This window comes from Pundamilia nyererei, unplaced genomic scaffold (assembly GCF_000239375.1).
Source record: "Pundamilia nyererei isolate P.nyererei 1_Seehausen unplaced genomic scaffold, PunNye1.0 scaffold00017, whole genome shotgun sequence".
NCBI lineage: Eukaryota > Metazoa > Chordata > Actinopteri > Cichliformes > Cichlidae > Pundamilia > Pundamilia nyererei.
This window is the reverse complement of record NW_005187418.1, coordinates 5,453,405-5,472,684: the sequence shown is the minus strand read 5'-3', so window position 1 is coordinate 5,472,684 and position 19,280 is coordinate 5,453,405. Positions and strand designations below refer to the sequence as shown.

The 19,280-nt window shown below is 41.7% G+C and overlaps 4 protein-coding genes across 4 annotated transcripts; 2 read left to right on the top strand and 2 right to left on the bottom strand.

Moving 5' to 3' along the window:
- Positions 1-504: 504 nt before the first annotated feature.
- On the bottom strand, positions 505-3,567 carry syt15 (synaptotagmin XV). The gene is made up of 7 exons (XM_005725961.1): positions 3,433-3,567; positions 3,156-3,348; positions 2,364-2,506; positions 1,767-2,059; positions 1,048-1,215; positions 852-960; positions 505-707 (listed from the first exon to the last, which is right to left on the bottom strand). The coding sequence occupies exons 1-7, from the start codon at positions 3,437-3,439 to the stop codon at positions 505-507; spliced, it is 1,116 nt and encodes a 371-aa protein (XP_005726018.1). The 5' UTR covers positions 3,440-3,567.
- A 2,076-nt stretch (positions 3,568-5,643) lies between these two features.
- Positions 5,644-9,743, top strand: LOC102191987 (flocculation protein FLO11). Its single transcript, XM_005725935.1, has 2 exons — positions 5,644-5,896; positions 7,455-9,743. Exon 2 carries the CDS (start codon positions 7,470-7,472, stop codon positions 9,435-9,437), a length of 1,968 nt encoding a protein of 655 aa, XP_005725992.1. The 5' UTR covers positions 5,644-5,896; positions 7,455-7,469; the 3' UTR covers positions 9,438-9,743.
- A 2,796-nt stretch (positions 9,744-12,539) lies between these two features.
- Positions 12,540-15,110, top strand: LOC102200803 (elastase-1). The gene is made up of 6 exons (XM_005725960.1): positions 12,540-12,675; positions 12,756-12,865; positions 13,627-13,721; positions 13,809-14,089; positions 14,447-14,610; positions 14,709-15,110. Exons 1-6 carry the CDS (start codon positions 12,540-12,542, stop codon positions 14,886-14,888), a joined length of 966 nt encoding a protein of 321 aa, XP_005726017.1. The 3' UTR covers positions 14,889-15,110.
- A 13-nt stretch (positions 15,111-15,123) lies between these two features.
- timm23a (translocase of inner mitochondrial membrane 23 homolog a (yeast)) lies at positions 15,124-19,280 on the bottom strand. Its single transcript, XM_005725934.1, has 7 exons — positions 18,865-19,280; positions 18,687-18,745; positions 18,501-18,594; positions 17,449-17,533; positions 17,300-17,358; positions 17,001-17,111; positions 15,124-15,954 (listed from the first exon to the last, which is right to left on the bottom strand). Exons 1-7 carry the CDS (start codon positions 18,968-18,970, stop codon positions 15,839-15,841), a joined length of 630 nt encoding a protein of 209 aa, XP_005725991.1. The 5' UTR covers positions 18,971-19,280; the 3' UTR covers positions 15,124-15,838.

Genomic DNA, 19,280 nt, shown 5'->3' with positions numbered 1-19,280 from the left:
AATAATAAATTCCTAAGAGGAAACATTTTTAAAAAGGGAAAAAATAAGTTTTTTTCTGTTACACATAAACTTTGAATAAGAACCTTTATTTCCAATGGACAGTTTGTAAAAACCCGTAAAGCATTAAAGACAAATTAGCAGTAATGCCTAACCTTGGACTCTCCAGACTGATAACATTTTATTAAATATGATAAACTACTAATAAACAACTCGAAAAACTCAATAAATATAAATAATATAACTATAAACAAGAAACATGCTTTTCAGTATACTTGGAGCTTTTCTAACATTTTACTTCTTTAAAAGAAGCCCTAAAACACTCGACATTCTTTAAATGTCAGGTAGGTGAGGTCTTATTGTTATTGTCAGAAGTTAAATGTCAGAAATTAAAATTTTAAAATGACAAAGATGAGTGTTTGATGAAAAGCTTTTAATGCCTATCTTATGAAACACTGACGCATTGATCATTTCCATTAATCTCCAAACAAAGTTTAGATCTGAAGTTCAGCCCGTCCAACAGTCACCTGAGCGGACGCTGCTCGGCTGCTGCAGCTCAAACCTCACGCAGGCCTCGTCCAGGTGCTGAGGTCGCAGTTTAAAGGTCGACCTGAAGTTGAAGTAGGGGTCATTTTCACCTTTCACCACACAGCTGCGCTTCATCTTCACCACCTGAGTGTGCTTTTGTAAGCTCACCTGGACACACACACCTTAGAAACACACACAGGTGCTGTATTACCGGACATTCCTTTGGTCATAAGCAGATTTATCTCATACTTTCTTTCTTTTGTAGATAAACAGTGGATTTGTGTACTCCACACAAGCTCCATCCATAACCATAAATCAGCTCGTACCTGCGTCTGTGAGCAGCTGTATGCCTCGAGCCCTCAAAACCACCACTGAAAGGCGCTGCAGGGATGTACTGTAGCTGAGAGATATCTGCACATCCCCCAGCTCTGAACACTGACAAGCACAGCAATCATGAACTTTTAGCTTTGCACTCGTGTGTGTGTGTGTGTGTGTGTGTGTGTGTGGTTGTTTGGTGTGTACCTGTGGGTCTTCCTCAGTCTCAAGGTCTCTCCAGAGCACCCTGCCAGCCTGACCGAACTCCCCCTCCAGAGAAAACAGCACCCTACCCACCACATGGCGTTTACCATCCTGCTCCACACTCAGCACACACACACTCAGGGTGCTGTGAAGCACATGCAACGCTGACACCTGTGGAGCCAATGCACTCATTCCTCAACATCAAAAAGCAGATTTCATTTATCCACAATATTTATCTGAGCTATGACCTCAGTCAGTCTTTCTCTGTGTACTGAATGAACTCTGATAAATTGTTGTTCTTAGTATTTAATCACTGCAGAATGGGAACAATACTGTTGCCAATACAGACATTAGACCTTCACCCATGATTCTGAAGTCAAGTGTGAAATTGCACAGACTGCGTTCAGTTTTGTTGCTCCTAACTCCCAACGCTCCCTTTAAACTTTCAGAGAATGATATCCTTCAAGCATTTTCTGATCATTATACTAAAAATTAGAAAAATCTCTGTGCCCAACTGACTCTCCATCTCTTCTTCCTCTCTCTCAGTGGGTGTATTACTTGGGACCTGGGTATCAGTATTTGTCCCCTTTCACATCTCCAGTCAAAACATTATAAAAACATAAATGATATCAGCTTTAAATAAAAGTTAAGGAAATCATTTTTGTCTTCTCTTTTGTCTCTAACTTCTAGATGTGAACTTCTGGAAACTTTTCTGCCCTCACCTGGAAAATGAAGCAGTCGGTGAACTCGGGGTCTGGACCCGTGCCCCGGGCCTTGGCTTGACGGGGCCGCCTGTCATCAGGGAGAAGTCTGAGCTCCACCATCGTGACGTTGCCATGGAAACGTGGAGGGAGGTTGCTGAGGCGGAGCAAGAAGACCATGAGCTGTTCGCTGCTGTGTCGATATTCCACGGAGAAGCAGAGGCGGGAGACCATGCCGGGAGGGGGGGCCACCACCTCATTTAGAGGAGGTACAGAGTAGAGACCAGCCAAAACCGTCCCCACTGGGTACCAGCCTGAAGGAAACAGCAAAATATCACAGTTTTTCTTCAACTTAATGAAAGCTATGTGATACTTTGGTGTAATTGTCAGGCCCAGGACTGGCCCTGTTGGTTTGAAGGAGTGTAGGTGAGCTGGTCCCCCCCAAAGCGCCACATCTGTCCAGACTGAAACGTCTTAACAACAATAATATTTTCTTCAGGTGATCGTAGGTGAATGCTCTTATTATCCTCTTATGTTTCCACAAGCATAAAACCAGCACCAACAAAGTGGCTCTAACTGTCTTGATACGCTGTCATATAAAAAGAAGCAATGACCTACTCCTCACTGAGAGCGACCCACGATGAGCCAGTACGTCCCGCTGGGGATCCTCCTCCTCTTTCTTGTCCTGCTCGTTATTTTTCCGATCTCCATGGTTTTGTGTGATGAAGCGAGGAGGTAGAGTGAAAGCGATCTCACGGGGCCTTCCACACATAGAGACAAATAATATTAAATGAGTGTTGAGTGGTGCTGCAACTGCCTTTAGCAAATAGCTGTCAGTGGTCAGAGATGTCAGTAAAAGTCTGACTAAATTCCTCACAAACTGAAAATAATAGACGCTCTCGTTCTCACACAAAAAATCTTGGAAAAAAAGGGAAATATGGGCTATTAAACAACATCTGTTAAAAACTAGAAACAAGATCTAACAGATAAAGACTTAAACATATACTAGCAAATAGAAGATATGCTGGCTTTATGTCGTGAAATACATTTTTAATCTTTAGTCTATAAAGATTGATATTTTCTCAGTACTCATGGGCCCAATCACAACCCAAATTGTTATAGTTTTGTCACTGAGTTTTAGTGTTAGTGTGCTGGCAAACACCTGCTGAAGAACTCAAATCTGCCTTAGTGATTCCTGTTACAGGAGGTATCTCCAGGACCACACAGATTCACAAGGACAAACCAATATGAGCCATAGTGTAATACTGGGAACCACCTGCAATCTCTGATGAGGACCGTGTGATAAAGCGGAAAGCCTCTGAGTCTTATTAATATGTAATATTTTTTTAATTTATAAATTAATGCTTCAAGAGCCCGTATGTAGATATTTTATGTAAAATGCTCACTAACGTGGCCCAGGAGCCCTGAGACACCAGGATCACTGGAGCAGAGCATGCCGGGACTGAAGGCACTGCAGAGAGCAGCTCTTCATACTGCATCTGCTCTTTTTTCCTCCTCCTTAGGTAGCACACTATCAGAATCAGCAGCAGGAACAGCAACAGGACACCCACAGACAGACCAACAGCAAGCTGTAACATGTGATCTGAACAAAACACAAAGAGGAGGAACGATAGGGTGTAATACAGGTGTATCACAGGCAGTAGGTTTAATCTAGATTCCTGCTCACCAGCCATGAAGAGGTCAGCTCCAACACGTGAATAACTTTTCTTTCCTTGTCAGCTTTGACTCAGACAGACTCACCAGGAATGAAGCTACTGCTTAGCATTCATTGTTAATGTGAGAGGTTACCGTTTGTGACTCCGCAGAGCTGTGAGGGTGCGACACATCTGGCTGGTTCCCATGCTGTTATATGCATGGCCGGATTAATCTCCTGAGGACCCACCGGGCAAAAATTTGCCGTTGGGCTCCAGTGGAGCCTCAAATTAATTCTAAGTTAAATTAATTCACCAAACAACCGGAAACTAACTTGAGCTTTAGAGTGGAATTTATTTGTTAATTGTTTGCTTTGCATAAATTAAAAGATGAAACATTTAATAAATGGTTTTGTCTCATTTTTTCCTTGCAGAGAGACATTTTTTCGTTGGGTTTGATGGTGCTTTCTGGTTTTAAGGATTTATTTTTGTTCTTGTTCATTGTCAGAACTGACAGTCTTTTGTGATCCAGCTTAGAGACTGGCAACTACTGGCATTCATTAACTTCCTTAGTGAGCCATTGCTTCAGTTTTACACATGAAGGTCAGTTTCCCAACCATGACAAGCACCCAGTCATGCAAAATTGCAGATCTGGAAGAGTGTCCTTAAAAAACGTCACGAAAAAAAACCCTGTTAATGTCATCAAGCTGTTAGCTGTGTTGTGGTAAATTATTCTTAGAATAAGTCAGGATATTTTGGTCTCAGCTGCATTTCTCTTGTTTGTGTCTCTCTTATTTAAGTGCTGAAGTGACTCTGCTGCATCACATCCTAAAACAAGACTATGTCTTCTGTTCTTTTGATCCTTTATTAGACTTTGAATCTGAGGGAACTTGTTTTATTCAAAGAATTATCCAACCTAGTGTCACTGGGGGCTCTGTAGTACCTCATAGCTAATATAAGAGTAGCAACAGTAAGGTCCATGAGATTTTGGATAATGGCAGGATTTTTGTGATTTCTCCGTACACCTCTACAGTTGAGTTTAAATCAAACAATCAGTATGTGACTCCCAGGCGCCCTTAAGTATTCTCAAGGGGATAAAAAGATGGTCCAATGTTCCAGCACCAGGACAAAAACCACATTGTTCCTCCTGAATCTGAGGTTCAACTGGTGAACCAGGGATTCATTTCAGAGTGACTGTAGCTCAGGAGGTAGAGCAGACCATCTACTAATCAAAAGGCTGGTTGGTGAGTCTGCATGCCAAATACCCTTGGGCTAGATACTAACCGATTATCATTCAAAGTATGAATGTGTGTGAATGTCAGATAGAAAGCACTTGTGCATTTATGCAGAAAAAGCACTTCATACTCAAAGTATAAAGTGCTTTGAGTGCTCAAGTAAAGTAGAAAAGCACTATATAAGAACCAGTTCATTTACCAATAACTATTCAACTCTTCTCCAGCACCCTGCCTCAGACTTTGCCGGGGGGGCAGACATCTTAAAGATGTCTTGGATAACCTTATCTACCTTATCTACCCCAGGGGCTCTGCCACTGAGCAGTTGTTTAACTGCATCAGTAACCTCACCCCAACAAGAAGCGGATGGTCACTCTCTTTCCCAGATTCTGGTTCCATTGCAGAAGGCAAGGCAGTGGGATTGAGGAGTTCCTTAGTGTTCCTTTAACTGCCTGATTACATTCTTAGTTGAAATCAGCAGCATCCCACCCCACTATATACAGTTTGATTAGAACATTGCTTTATCCTGAAATGAAGATCTTGTGGAAGGGGCCTCTGCACTGCCCTTAAAATGTGGTATCAACATTCATGATATAAGAAAGGTGACTGATTTTAATGAAAACACCCGACTTTACCTTTGTAACCATTAGGAGCTCAAAGTTTCTACGCATTCTGTAAAATATATCTCTCGAATGGTTGACTTTTGAACATAATTAATTTAAACATCTATATGATTTCTTTTGCTCGTACAATAGTCTGCACACACACACACAATGGTGGTCATGACAGCTGGCCTGACCTTAACTCAGAATCAAAATAAGCCACTTGCTTACCCACTGATCACTTACACACACGCATTCATCCACACGCTCAGACTGCTCAGAGATTGGACGGCAGCTAATAAGATGACCGTTAATCTTCTGGGCTAAAGGTAGAGTAATGGCCCCCTCTGTTTCCCCCACACGTCAACATACCAAAGAACTCAAATTCACAAAAGGAAATCATCACATTTACACCGATGCCAGCTTCAAATGAAGTCCAGCTAAGACAGAGAGGGAGATTAAGCTTGAGCAAATTGACAACAGACAGACACAGAGTGCGAAGCTGTGGGTTGTTTTAATGCTAGAGACAGCAAAGGTGATCTTATTAAGAAGTGAGGGAGGAAGAGAGGGGAAGGAATGAGGGGAGGAAGGAAAGACACCATTTAGGGCTACCCGCTCTGTGGCATGGCAGAGGCTAAAACAGGACATAACTTGTGAACTTAAAGGTAGGACTTTACTATTTGTTTTTTTCTGTCTTATGTAATACTGTTTTGTTTATGTGAATAACCATTATGGGTAACTAAGAGTTTATGTTGTGCAGATTAGGTAGTCTGGGTACCATCGGGTCAGTTGTGGTCTAAATACTACTAGGTCAGTTTGGGACAGAGCTGGACAGAGTAGTGAAAGGTAGTGAAATAAGAATGCAGGCTTTTTTTTTTTATCAGAAATAGTAGCATTATAGTTATGAATCATGAATGAATAGAAGAAAAAAAGAGGAAAAGCACGAACAAATCAAAGATTTAAAAAAGGTTGATTGTAATTTATTCTAAACTCCACCATCCACTGTAGTTATCATTCTTTGTCTCTTTCGGGTCTTTGTTAAATGAGTCCCAAACAGGCTTTGTAGTTCCGTCTCAAACAATTTACCCTTTGTCTCGTTGACCAAATAATCTGGATTGTGTAATCTTATTTGGCTAATCTGGAGTGCCTGCGGATGTGTGGGGGTGAGCATATACGTGCACTCAGTGCGAGCATCGGCCTTCTCATCCAAGTCTTGGCATGCATTTCCTAAACTGTTGAATTTAGTTTTAGTAAGGTGGTCAGATGTGATGTTTTCAATAATGAACTGTATCATGTGACATTATGACAATCTGCAGCTTCCCTTGACTCTATGGAGCTGTACAAGTACCAAACTTGGTACCTGTAAGGGGGCTAAACACATAAAACTAGAGTTACACCCACTACCTACTTTTTTGAGTGGTTAGTTGGGGAACAATTTTTCTACTTCTCTACTAGAATCAAAATAAGCTACTTATTTTAACCTACATATCCATGAATTTAAACTGTAATTTGAGTATGACACCATAAATAATACACATTGTTCCAAACAACCTGCTATGCCTGCAAATAGCTTTTTGACTGATGACCAATGACTTTTACTAACTGAATGTTTAAATCATCATAAGTGTCCTGACATCACTGCACAGAGTTGTTAATTATTGTTGAAAATTCTGACATTTAACACTGAAATGTTTGATTAAGAAACACACACAAGACTAGTTCAATTCAATTCAACTTTATTTATACAGCACCAAATCACAACAACAGTCGCCTCAAGGTGCTTTATATTGTAAGGTAGACCCTACAATAATACATACAGAGAAAAAACCCAACAATCATATGACCCCTGTGAGCAAGCACTCTGGCGACAGTGGGAAGGAAAAACTCCCTTTTAACAGGAAGAAACCTCCGGCAGAACCAGGCTCAGGGAGGGGCGGGGCCATCTGCTGCGACCAGTTGGGGTGAGAGAAGGAAGACAGTAGTTTCAACTATTTATAAGAAAAATAATCAAAATATAGTAAAGTGACTTTGATTGAGTAATCAACAGGGTATTTAGTCATGTGTAAACTATTACATTGCAAAAATAACCTTCCCAACAATGGTGATGATACTGTATGTCAGTATTGTGTCATAGAAGTGTTGCTGCTTCCCTCTTAGTGGCCAATACTTTTGCATCAGTGAAAAACAGTGAATTAATGTTAAAAGGTGTGTCTTCCCAAACAGGTTAGTGCCGTTACCATGGCGAGGGCTGGGCGCCCTGCATCTGAGAGCTACCAGCCAGCTTGCTTTTCTGTCAGTCAGTCGCTCTCTTACTCCAGTGGAGCTCCAAAGGTGGAGGATGAAGATGATCAGGCACCGATTTTCTCCCTCTCTAAGAGCTCCATGGATGTTTTAATGGCTGCAAGTCCGCCACACAAGCGTGATCCAGCGTGGACCAGACTGGACCTGAGGCGCAGCTCAAGCACAAACACCCACTATGAGCAGAACTCCGTGACACTGCAGCCGCTGCACGCTTACATGTGGCAACATGTCAACACCACCAACAGCCACCAGTTAGCATCCACAACCAATAATGTTGACATCAATAGCTCTCCTGCTCTCAGCGAGCATTGGGTTTCCAACATGCAGCGATGGAGCGGGTGTAGCGGTAGCACACATAGCCGCAGCAGCACTCCGGACACAGTCGTGTCACGCCCCTCCAGTCTCACCCATGAAGCCACTTGTTCTGCAGCACCAGATTCTCCGATGTCCAAACTGACCTCTCCAGAAACCACACCCTCACCGTTCATCTCCCCGCTCAACACGCCTACTTTACCACCTGTACAGACTTCTTCTTCACCACTTCCACTGAACTCACTGCAGGAGGAAGATTTACTAGAACTTTCACCTACATTCTCATCCCCAAAGATTGACAACTCTTCAAGCTTTCAGTCCCACTCTCCTGAAACACTCCAGCTCACCAGCACAGAAGATGAAGGCTTCTTGGAGAATAATTCCCTTTCATTTCAGTTCCCTTCCCCAATCCTGTCCTCTGTTAGTTTAGATGAAGCAGGAGTGTCTTCAAATCCCGAATGCCTTGTTGATGACGTGATAGAACCGCTGTCCAGCCCTACAGGAATACTGGAGGGTGAAGAAGCAAGAAGCCCTGTGCAAATACTTAGCTACCTGACACCTGATTCTCCAAAGCAGCAGTCAAAAACAGGACCATCTGTCTGCTATCTTGAGCTGCCGTGGCAGCCAGAGCAAATCTGTGCAACAGGTCGAGGTTGGGGGTCACCACTTGTCTCTTCCCTGAGTGACTCACGGTTGGGTGACACTTGCAGGTGCTGCTTAAATGCCAGAGAGGGCACTGAAAGGGCAATGAAGGTAGAGCTGTTCAGGCAAGAAGCTCCACCGGTGTCACGGCCAGAAATGGCAGATGCAGCTGTGCAGACGGTCTCTCCTGTTGGCTCATGGTGGGACCTCAAGAGGAACATTTCCACATCCAACATGGGGTCCCATTCTATCTTGGGCTCGCCACCTGGATCCAGACTGAACCTGAAGTCTTCAGCAGGGTCTAACTCCAATCTAGTATCAGCATCTTCCAGCATGTTCCCAGTTAGCAGTGCAGAGGAGGAGGAAAAACAAGTCGAAGACCCTGCATTGGAAGTTACCTCTGTTTCTTCACATGATCTGGAGAGCAGGAGGCCGTGTCTGAAGATTCAGGCAGAGGATAGGGATGAGCTAGGTGGAAGGAGGAGCAGTATGAAGCAGGTGCAATGGGATGAGGATGGTATGACATGGGATGTTCATGGGGCATCTGTGGACCCTGAAGAGTTGAACACAGCCATACTAAAACATCTGGAAAGCAAGAACAGCCCAGAACCGCCAAGACGTTCCTCAAAGAAGAAGAAAGCACCTAAACCTCCTCAAAACCTTGATATCACTGTGTCCCCTAAGAATGAAGGAACAGCAGAAGCAGAACAGGGTAGAGAAGAAGAGCAGGAAGGAGGGGGAAATAAGATAGAAATAGAAGAAGCTTCACAGAAAAAGAGTACAGCAGAAGATGACAAAGCAAAAGAAGATGAGCAAGAGATTTGTGGAGAGGAAGGCAGCCACCATTCTAAGTCCCCCTCATCTGGGAATGGACACAGCCGGAAGAAGAGTGTGTTAAGGTCACTGAGGAGGCCAAGATGGTGTGGAGCCTCCACAAAGGCAGATGACTAATATAGCTGGCTAAATTAAATCTATGATAACTAATTAAATCCTCAGGTTGCACAATGTTCATAACCTTGGATTGAAGCTGAAAGAGTTTCAGAGTTCTGTTCAGCTCTATTCTAGACTTTCTGTCAGCATGTTTTCTGTTATTAGGTACATCTTTCAACAGGTGCAACATTAGTAATGTTTTCCTCTCTCACTGGTATTCACTGTTTAGTTGAAGATAGATGTAACTCTGCTAAACTTTTCATAAAAGTCAACAGTCATCACTAAAACTTGTTCCTGTAGATGTACAATAAAATATTGGTGTCCATTGCTGAAATTCTTTGGTTTGTGAGTGATTACTACAAATGAGCAACACAATGGACATAAGGATCAGAAGTGAAGGGTAAGAGTTTTCTATGTGCAAAGACGTGCATTTTGGGTTCATTCGTCATTCTAAATTGAATCTAAATATTTTTTATGTGTCTTATCGAATTCACAGCCTCAGACATCTGTGAGACCCAAGTCGAGATATTTTCCACACTCTCCTTCAGACATACTCGTACTACTGGAAAAACTCTGTTGTTTAGGTCAGGGAGTTTCCTTGATGTAGCCTTTAGCAAGGCAGTACACACGTTGTCCACTGGTTGGCAGTGAATGCATTATTATTCTCACACCGCTACAATCTGACATTACTTTGACTTTGTACAAGAGAATTGGCGTGCTACCATAAGACCAGTTAATGTCTGATCCACTTGGCCATTTGTATTTTCAAATGCACCGCTGTGGGTAAAGTCAAAAGTACATGTGTAAATACAGCCTGTTAGCCCTTTGAAGGTTTCGTAACTGTCCAGGGCTCTAGCCTCACTGAGCCCTAGTGTAATAACCAGATCAGAAAAGAGATTGATGGATGGATTGATGTTCCTACACACATTGGAGTTGGGGGCCAGTCGAACTATTGCCCAACTCTTTTTGCTTAGTTTGTTTAGTTCAAGCAAAATAAATACATACATTGACATTTCACTGCAAATAAATGTTATGTACTGGGCAGGTTGCTGGTTACCAACCACTCTGCACATTATGACTTTAATAAACACAACAAAGGAATATACACGGTAGCTAAGTTAGCTCTCTGCACAAATATGTGTTTTATGTTATTAAGCACGAATCCCTTAAAAATGTACTTTTGTACGTTTGTGTTAAAACTATGAATGCACGAATGTGTTTGTAAATGGGTTTTATTTTTTAAAAAGTGCTACCTGGAGTAAAGGTCTGAGTCCTTCAAAACCTATTACAAAAATCTTCAACAACAGCAACAACAACAAAATAATAAAATGAAAATGTTTCAGAAATACACATTTTATAATTTTGGTCTCTTTTCTAAAATGTGTAATTGTTTGGCTACTTTGTTGTTTGAACTTTTGAAGCAACACGTCACCTCACTCAACTCGTTCACTGCGGGGGGAAAAACACACACACAACGTTCAACTGTATGTAAACTTGGTGAACCACAGTTGTGAGTTTTGGCCATTCAGGCATTGCCATTCAGATGAGCAGGCACATTCTCTCTCATTCACCAAGGGTAAAAAGGCTCAGCTCACTAGTGGCTTCTACTGCAGTTATTGTTGTCATATTTTCACAGATCTGGATTTGTGTGTAGAAGAAGCAGGAGGGTCACTTGTATTTTTATGAAAATTGATAAGCCAATAAGTTATAAGTAATTTACAAAATAGTCTGTCAAAAGAATTTAATTTAGGTGACATAAACACATGAACACGTTGTTGTTAATATTTGGGTGAACGGACTGTAGTAGAATCAATAATGGTTCTTTAAAGCTGATATATTTTGTGCTATTTAAAAGTTCATAAAATTTAATAAAGATGTAAAGTATTCAAACACTTGTGGCTTTTAACGTCCTTCACCAAAATACCCACGAGGTGAGTGACAATTCAAAAATAAACCTAGCAGCTCTGTGAGGCTGGAAGTGTGATTTGGCACACAAGTGCAAATAACAGTCAAGGTCCATTCACAAATGAATAGGAAAGCAACCCTCTCAGCCACCAGAGAAGACCTCAATATAGGAGCTCAAACTGCTTTCCAACCAGATGGTGATGCCTCCAAACCATCATGGTAGATGGCTGCAACTCTCAGACCTGGTTCTGATGGAGGTTTCTTCCTGTAAAAAGAGAGGTTTGCAAAACTATTAAAATTATTGATAATGCTATCATTAGTTCAACAGATATTTAAATGTAAAGCAGTGGAATTTTGACCTGATTGTGGACATTATGATTGGGAAGTTGACGTAGGAATCATCCTCTGCGAAAAATTCATGTTCACACAAAATATTATGCCAGTCTAGCCAAAAGCTATGGGTTTATTTTTTATGTATTTCTGTAAATAGTGAGAAATTAATTTAATCTTACTGAAAATTTGTATGTGTAAGAAAACCTGAAAATCTAAAAACCTAAAAATGAGAACAACTGAAATATTTGACATCTCTTCACAATGATGTTGACAGCGTGAGATCTGTTACGTGTTCTAGCTGACCAGAGTAAAAGTTTGTTTGAGTTTATGAGTCATTTATACACTGGGTGTTGTATTTTGTCCTCTAGAATCCACCCCAGTTTTTATTTCCCCACTGCCAGTTTCGAGGGACACTACTAATCATAGGAGCTCAAGGTAAAAACATGTTTTCTTCTGGGTCATCTTTACACAGTGAGAACTACACTGGTTATTTGGAATACCAGTTTATCTAAATAGTCCACATGCAGAGATAAAGGTCATTTTCAGGTCACTATGTCACTGCTTTAAGTCACGTGACATGATGTGATGTTTGTTTGCATACAGTACTATGTTGTCTTTGTCTTGCATGCAAATTAGTGTCATGTGAGCAAACTATATGTGTGTGAAAGTGCTGATGGGACTCCCCAAAATCCCCTGTTTTTCATTTACAGTGGAAACTCCAAAGCTAGAGGAGAACTATCCAGCGCTCAGCCTTTGTTGTGACACGGCTCATTGTCCCTGGAGGTGTGTTGTTTTTGCGTGTGTGTGTACCTGTTTATGTACATCTGCATGTGCTTGGTATAAAAAGCGTGGAACGCAGGCCGGCCGGTGATTCTCTGGAAGACGATGGCTGTACCAGGACCTCCTCTGCTTCTGCTGCTGTCTCTGTTGCTGCCGCTGCTGTTGAGCAAGGCGTCCCTGCCTGCAGCTGCATACACACTCACCTCTGAACAACAGCCACAGCATAAAATCCTTCACCTGGGTGAGGACTTGAAAACACTTCTAAATATATGAGGAAAACAAAATATTTGGTGCTCATATTTTCTGCCTTTCTCTTTTTAGACTGGCCTAAGGATTGTGGTATGGCCCACTTCAAGCCCAACATGGCTGAAAGGATTGTGTCTGGGAATGAGGCCAGGCCTCACTCTTGGCCCTGGCAGGTTTCTTTGCAGGTAAACCTCTTTGACGTGGCTCAGTATTCAAAGAATCTGGAGGTCTTACATTGACCTAAAAAGGTCATTTCAGTTCTAGACTGTAACTAATCATTATTTTCATTATCATTTTAAGTGATATGTCTAACCTATCTGTATTCTTAAGGAGAATTCAATTGTGGTTTAGGGATGGGAATTTTAGGAGATTCTGAGAATCACTGGTTTATTCAGAAGTGACCATGAAAAGCCTTTAAAGCACACAGTCTTCACTTTTATTGTCATCTCAAGTAATATTAATCTGCCAAATTGGCCGAAAACAGTCAAAAGTCATAGATGACCTGAACATTTAGCCAATTACCCAGCACATGCCTTCTACCCGGAACTACATACATTTTTAGACTCTAATTTCCACTCAGGTTTTGGACCACCACACAAGGAGGAAAAATCACAAACAAATTTACTTGATCAGCAGATGCAGTTTTGTTTCTGATTCGCACCCCAACCAGGCGAGACAGATGGTCGCCCACTCGGAATTTGGAGACTCTCCTCTTTACTGCAGCCAATTGCTGCTCACAAGGGAAGCTGATGAGTTCCTCTATGTGATATTCAGTTTATTTGCTCTGGAACTTCTTTGCAGAACGTAGTTTTTAAAATTTACATTTATTAGTGATGAGAGAAACATGTATGACTAGGCTCATTTTTTTAAAAACTAAGGAAAGCCGGTTAATTTCAGTATCTGAGCGGTAAGAAGCCACATTTTTTGAGCTGGTTGTTTCTCACAGGTTCGGCCTAGAGGAAGTAAACAGTACATTCATGTCTGTGGAGGCACTCTCATCCACAAGACCTGGGTCCTTACTGCTGCTCACTGCTTCCAAAAGTAAGAAAACATTTAGTACACTTATAATTTCATGCTTTTACCAATTCAACAACTACACAAAAACTACACGTGTTTTTCGTCTATCAGGGGTAAAGCTGAGGACGCTGGGAGCTGGAGGATTGTCCTGGGGAAGCACCAGCTGAAGCGTTCAGAGACTGCAGAGAGGATTATCCCGGTGAAGAGGATCTACCGGCACGAGAACTTCCGCTATCCCGCTCACAGCGAGCTGGACTACGACATTGCCCTGGTTAAGTCTGCCACAGATATCGTCCCTTCAAACTTCATCCGCTACGCCTGCCTGCCGCACAAGCAGACCAGCCTCAAACCAGGACACTACTGCTGGGTGACCGGCTGGGGAGACACCCGGGGTGAGTAGTGCAGAAAGGTACTGAGATGCTGTGCAATGACAGAACTTTGAGCTTAAATCTTAAAAGCAACTTAATGCCTTTTTTAGGAAAATTTCTAAGGTCTAGGGTTATTGGTAGAGGGTTAGTGGGAGAGGAACAGCAACACCTTTTTAAAGAACGATCATGTTTGGTATAATAGGCTAAATATTTTTAGCCTTCTATCTCAGATTCCACAACAGAGCTGGTGCTTTAAGGGATGTCAGAAGTATTCATCCACCGAAGAAAATGTCCATTGATATAATGTAAACACAGCTGAAAAGTCAAGAAGAGCAGAAAGACGTTAAGAGATATAATTTCTTAAATCATGTCATTTTTCAGGTGGGAAGGAGAATGTGTCTCTGGCAGAAGCCCTGAATCAAGCCCGTCTACCAATCATTGATTTCAAAACCTGTCGGCAGAAGAAATTCTGGGGAGACCGCGTCCGAGACTCCATGATCTGCGCCGGGTTCAGAGACACCGAGGATCCACCAGCTGCATGCCAGGTAGGACTACACTTTTAACTATCCTGAAGTCAAATTTCATCCACCAGATTCAATTCTCACCTCATCTTCCAACACCTGTCTCCATCCTCCTTTTTCAGGGTGACTCTGGCGGTCCTCTGCTGTGCCAGCTGGACCGGGACCGCTGGGAGGTGCACGGCGTGGTGAGTTTCGGCCCCATCGGTTGCACTGTGGAGAACAAACCCAGCGTCTTCACCCGCACCGTCGCCTACATCCCCTGGATCGAGGCAACGCGCATCAGGGACTTCTTCCTGCACTGAGCGCTCGCAGCAAGCATAAGCTCTGCTGTTAAATGTCTGACGTCTACAGACAGTCTCACAGCCAGTTCTTTCCACTCCATGATGTTAATTCATGTTCTGAATGTGTTGTCATCTTCTTACAGTATATACTTATACTCTGGTGAAGCACTGCATAGTACACACTGCTCACCACCTTTTACATCCAATCTCATTTATGCAATAAAATTGGTTAAAAGCAAAAGCTCTGAACACCTCCTTTGTTTTTATTTTTTATTTTAATCTATAATACAGTGGGTTTGATGGACACATTAACAGCATGCACTTCAAGGTACAGTTTACAGTGATTTCTTCTTCCACAGTGGGCCAGCAGCCAATACGTTTCAATAAATAGAAGAGTAAACTGACCCCAAGGCTTCCCTCTGACTCCAGGTCTGAGCTGTTCTTCTATTACAGAAGAGTCTTTCAGTCCAACATGAATCAGAACATGAATCTGTTGTTATTCAAGGGCTAAACAACACAACAGATGTTGGAGGTCATCTTACAAATTGACTCACTGAACTCAAATATCATGGGTGTTTAAAATCTAGCGTAACATTAACAATCATCACAAAAAGTCATATTTTTATACCGCATCCTCACAGAGTGCTCTCATTACTGATCAGATCAGTGACAGGAACACCTCAGAGAATCAACATAAATGAAAGGAGAACTGTCACTGGATGGTCTACGTCTGGATTTCATTTTAATTCAGTTCAAAACTTTTCCAAGACACATCTCATAGTTCCCAGAATGCTCCTGGAAAACAGCTATGATGGGAAACCAGTGAACTGCGACCAATTCAAAAAAATCAAACAAAAAAGAAAAAAAAAGAAAAAGCATTTGACCAGAGTCTAATGTCTTTTAGCGCTGTGGTTAAAGGCTGTGTCCTCAAAATATTTGGCCCTAATGTTGAAGCAGCTGTGTGGGGGAGTTTAGTACAGCCTCGATGAAGGAGAGCCGGTGAGATGGTCCCAGTTGTTGTAGAGAGCGTAAGCACCAGACAAGGCTAAACCGACCAGACCTCCACGGGCTACGCCCTTTAATCCACCTGAGAAAACAAACAGAGTGAGTCATACGGCTTAACATGCATCACAATAATCATTTTAATTACAGTAAACAATAATTGCTTCAGCTTAGCCAAAGTACCAGGTGGGCAAAGATAAACCTAATACTTCAAACAGCATGGAGTAAATTAATAACACAAAGTTTAGGTGCTTTCCAAAGATAATCTCAGTGCCTGCGCATTCACTGTACTGCCCTTTGTAAGTCACAACATGCCCACACAACATTTATACAGCATAAGATGAAAAAGTCAGTGCAGTATTAATGATTACGACATGTGGTTCAAAATTTAGCCTTGATTTAATATAAAGAATCCCTGCTAACAGCTTTTCAAATAAGAGAATAAGAACACTGTATGTGTCACATTTAACAAATTCTTTTGAACAAACTATCATTTTAATAGGATTTTAAACGTCTGCTAACTGACAACTTAAACCAGCATCTTCACTGGCCCTTTTATTTAGTACACCTGTTCACCTGCTTGTTAACGCAACTGTCTAATCCGCCAGCTGAATGGCAACAGTCACCAGATCTCAATCCAACAGACCACCTAAGTGGTGAGTCATCGTGGAAGTGCAGCTGACAAATGCACAGCAACTGTGTGATACTATCATGTCAGTGTGGACTAAAATCTCCAGGACGTTGTTGAATCGATGCCATGAACAATTAAGGCAGCTCTGAAAGTAAAATGGGGTCCAAGTCTGTACTGGCAAGGCTTACCTAACAAACTGAGCATTTCCATACATGTTTGCGTTTACTTTGTTTATGTTGTCACCCATTTCGTAAACAAGGACCTAAGAAATTTTCAGTCTTTATCAAACTGCAGAGCAAAATAAATGACAAATAACTGATGAACACCAACACTGGTAAATGCCATTTTGCTTGCTGACAGCCTGATATTTGCTCAAACTAATGTTTGGATCATTTATTGGTAAAAACTAATATTTAAAAGGTTAAAAACACACAGAGGTACATTAATATACATTAATGCCAGATATAAAGTAGAAGCAGAAAAAAGGAAAAGACACCAACCGCCGGATTTAAAGAGCATCCCCGTTAATGTCCCAGCAGCCACTGTGTTGATATCGTCTTCTGCTCCTCTGGCTTTCTCTATTGCAACACCAAAAGCACTATACAGCAAGGCTGCAGTGACATAAAGAAAAACAAAATAATTAAAGTATGATTATATACTGATTTAGAAAACTTAAAATCCTATAAATACATCCATCCATTTAAATCAGTAACACTAAGATCTTCCAACCATGGGATTCATAGATATTCTTGTTACAGTAACACCTCTACATCATTTTTAAGTAACAATAAAGCTTTACCAATAGAGCCCAGAGTGTTGGCCCATGAAGCGCCCTGCCTTGTCACCATGTTGAGAATCCTGGGAAGGGAAGATAAACATTTGAACAACGTCCAACCCAAATCCAAGCGTAAAACCATTCGATAAACTGAATTCTGTAACCAAACTTACTGTACGTTACGTGGTTTGGACCATGCCATGTCTCTGGTCTCCTTCAAGCCCATTCTAAGGCCATTTAAAGCCCCAAATGTCGCCCCTGCATTTCAAACAAGGATGCAGAACAGGTCAACAAAGGGTCAGTGAAAGAATTATTTCACACTATTCCACCTGCATCATGCTTTGGTTTTAATAAATAACATGGACAGATTTATATGCCATTAACTGTGTGTGTTCTTGTTGCATTTGTGTTTCTATGCCCACACTTTATGTCTGTCTCTTGTGTTTTTTTTGTTTTGTTTTGCTTTTTAAATATAGCTGAACATAGCTCAAAATCTGGAAGATGACCAAAACTGTCACTCTCATATGACAGGAGATTGGTTAGCACGTTCAGGAACAACCTAGGAACCACCAAGGCTCAAGCCTACCATGAACTGGAAACCGAAACACCAGCCTCACTGTCCATAAGTCAAATTCAATGTAAAAGCCAGTTTTACATTACCATGGGCTGAGAAAGTGCCAACCATGAAAGATCCCCTGCTCCAAAAACCTTCAAGCTCGTCTTAAATTTGCAGTTACCCATATGAACATATCTGTGAATGTTACATGAATATATTCCTAAGTTACAGACTCTGCTTAAAAGCCAGGTCCATGCGGGAAACAGCAAATAAACTCTATCAATTCTGCCAAGAAGTGTCATCAAATATCCAGCCACAGTTATACCAGAAGCTTGTTGATGGAAACCAAAAGCATCTGATCCAGGTGGAACTTGCTAACCAAATAATAGCTGGTATACTATATTTGAGCCTCTAAATGCAATTTAGACTGTGTCAAAAATAAATTAAATCTTGATTTCACTAAAGATGTATGCAGTGCAATCATTCCTCCTTTATGTAATCTTCTGACCACAGCTGTCGCTCTCAACAGAAAAAAATGTAGATCAATTGGACAGACAAAACAAGGACATCAACATACTTGTACTTAGTCTGTACTATACAGTACTTTAATTTGTATTTCCAAGTCATATTCAGCATTAAACCCGTTTTGTCAGTGTACCAGTTTCTTACCAGTCATGCAGGAGCCTCCGATGGTAAAGAAAGCCAATTCAAATCTTCCTCTTGTCTTATTGGCCCCTGTAGGTAAGATGAATTCATCTGTGTCCTAAAACACAAGATTCAAACAGTGATGCCCGGGGAAAAAAATCCAAAACATTCTCACTCACAGCAAAGAAAAGGAGACAGACTCAGCTTTACCTGAACCAGAAAACGTGGGTCCACGTTCAGATAAGGGGACAATGGGCTCATTCCAGTCACTGTAATGTAAACGATCAATTATCGACTGAGTTGATTTTTCAGATACTGAATGACAGTACAGCAACACTGAAGTAATGTAACAGCAGCTAGCATCACAGTTAGATTACATGACACTTACGTGGGACACCTGCGAGCTCTGTGTTGGAGTATTGAGGTGCACCCCCTCCAAAAAGACTCCCCAGGCCTGCTTTAACTCCCCCTGATCCTTGTGAGTTGTTATCCATGCTTGGATAAATGTTCCGAGTGTCAAACAGGAGGCTGAAGGGGAGCTGCTACAACAGCCGACTGGCTAACGTTAGCAAGATATGTCGAAACCCTTAAGCTATTAGACAAACGTATATCAGACGAGCTCCTGAATTCACTGCTGCCAGAAGGAAACGTCAACACAGGTCGTATTTGTTGGTCTTGCTGGATTTTTGGAGCGAAAACTACGTCTTTTCTGCTTCGATATTACCAATCTCGCGTTATCGTCATGCCTCTGACCTCCAGCAGCACGCTCCGCCGTAAAGCGATGACCGGTGCTGCACTGTCGTT

Bases quoted from the DNA above. Each gene is read 5' to 3' on its own strand.
- syt15 (XM_005725961.1), bottom strand. The intron at 1,216-1,766 runs GTGAGGGCAGAA...TTGGCTCCACAG, and splicing joins CCGACTGCTTCATTTTCCAG to GTGTCAGCGTTGCATGTGCT. The intron at 708-851 runs GTACGAGCTGAT...TGTGTTTCTAAG, and splicing joins ACAGCTGCTCACAGACGCAG to GTGTGTGTGTCCAGGTGAGC.
- LOC102191987 (XM_005725935.1), top strand. From the start codon at position 7,470: ATGGCGAGGGCTGGGCGCCCTGCATCTGAGAGCTACCAGCCAGCTTGC.
- LOC102200803 (XM_005725960.1), top strand. From the start codon at position 12,540: ATGGCTGTACCAGGACCTCCTCTGCTTCTGCTGCTGTCTCTGTTGCTG. The intron at 12,866-13,626 runs GTAAACCTCTTT...TGTTTCTCACAG, and splicing joins CCTGGCAGGTTTCTTTGCAG to GTTCGGCCTAGAGGAAGTAA. The intron at 14,611-14,708 runs GTAGGACTACAC...CTCCTTTTTCAG, and splicing joins ATCCACCAGCTGCATGCCAG to GGTGACTCTGGCGGTCCTCT.
- timm23a (XM_005725934.1), bottom strand. From the start codon at position 18,970: ATGGATAACAACTCACAAGGATCAGGGGGAGTTAAAGCAGGCCTGGGG. The intron at 17,534-18,500 runs GTAAGAAACTGG...TTTGAAATGCAG, and splicing joins CGGAGGCTCCTGCATGACTG to GGGCGACATTTGGGGCTTTA. The intron at 17,112-17,299 runs GTAAAGCTTTAT...ATGTCACTGCAG, and splicing joins CAACACTCTGGGCTCTATTG to CCTTGCTGTATAGTGCTTTT.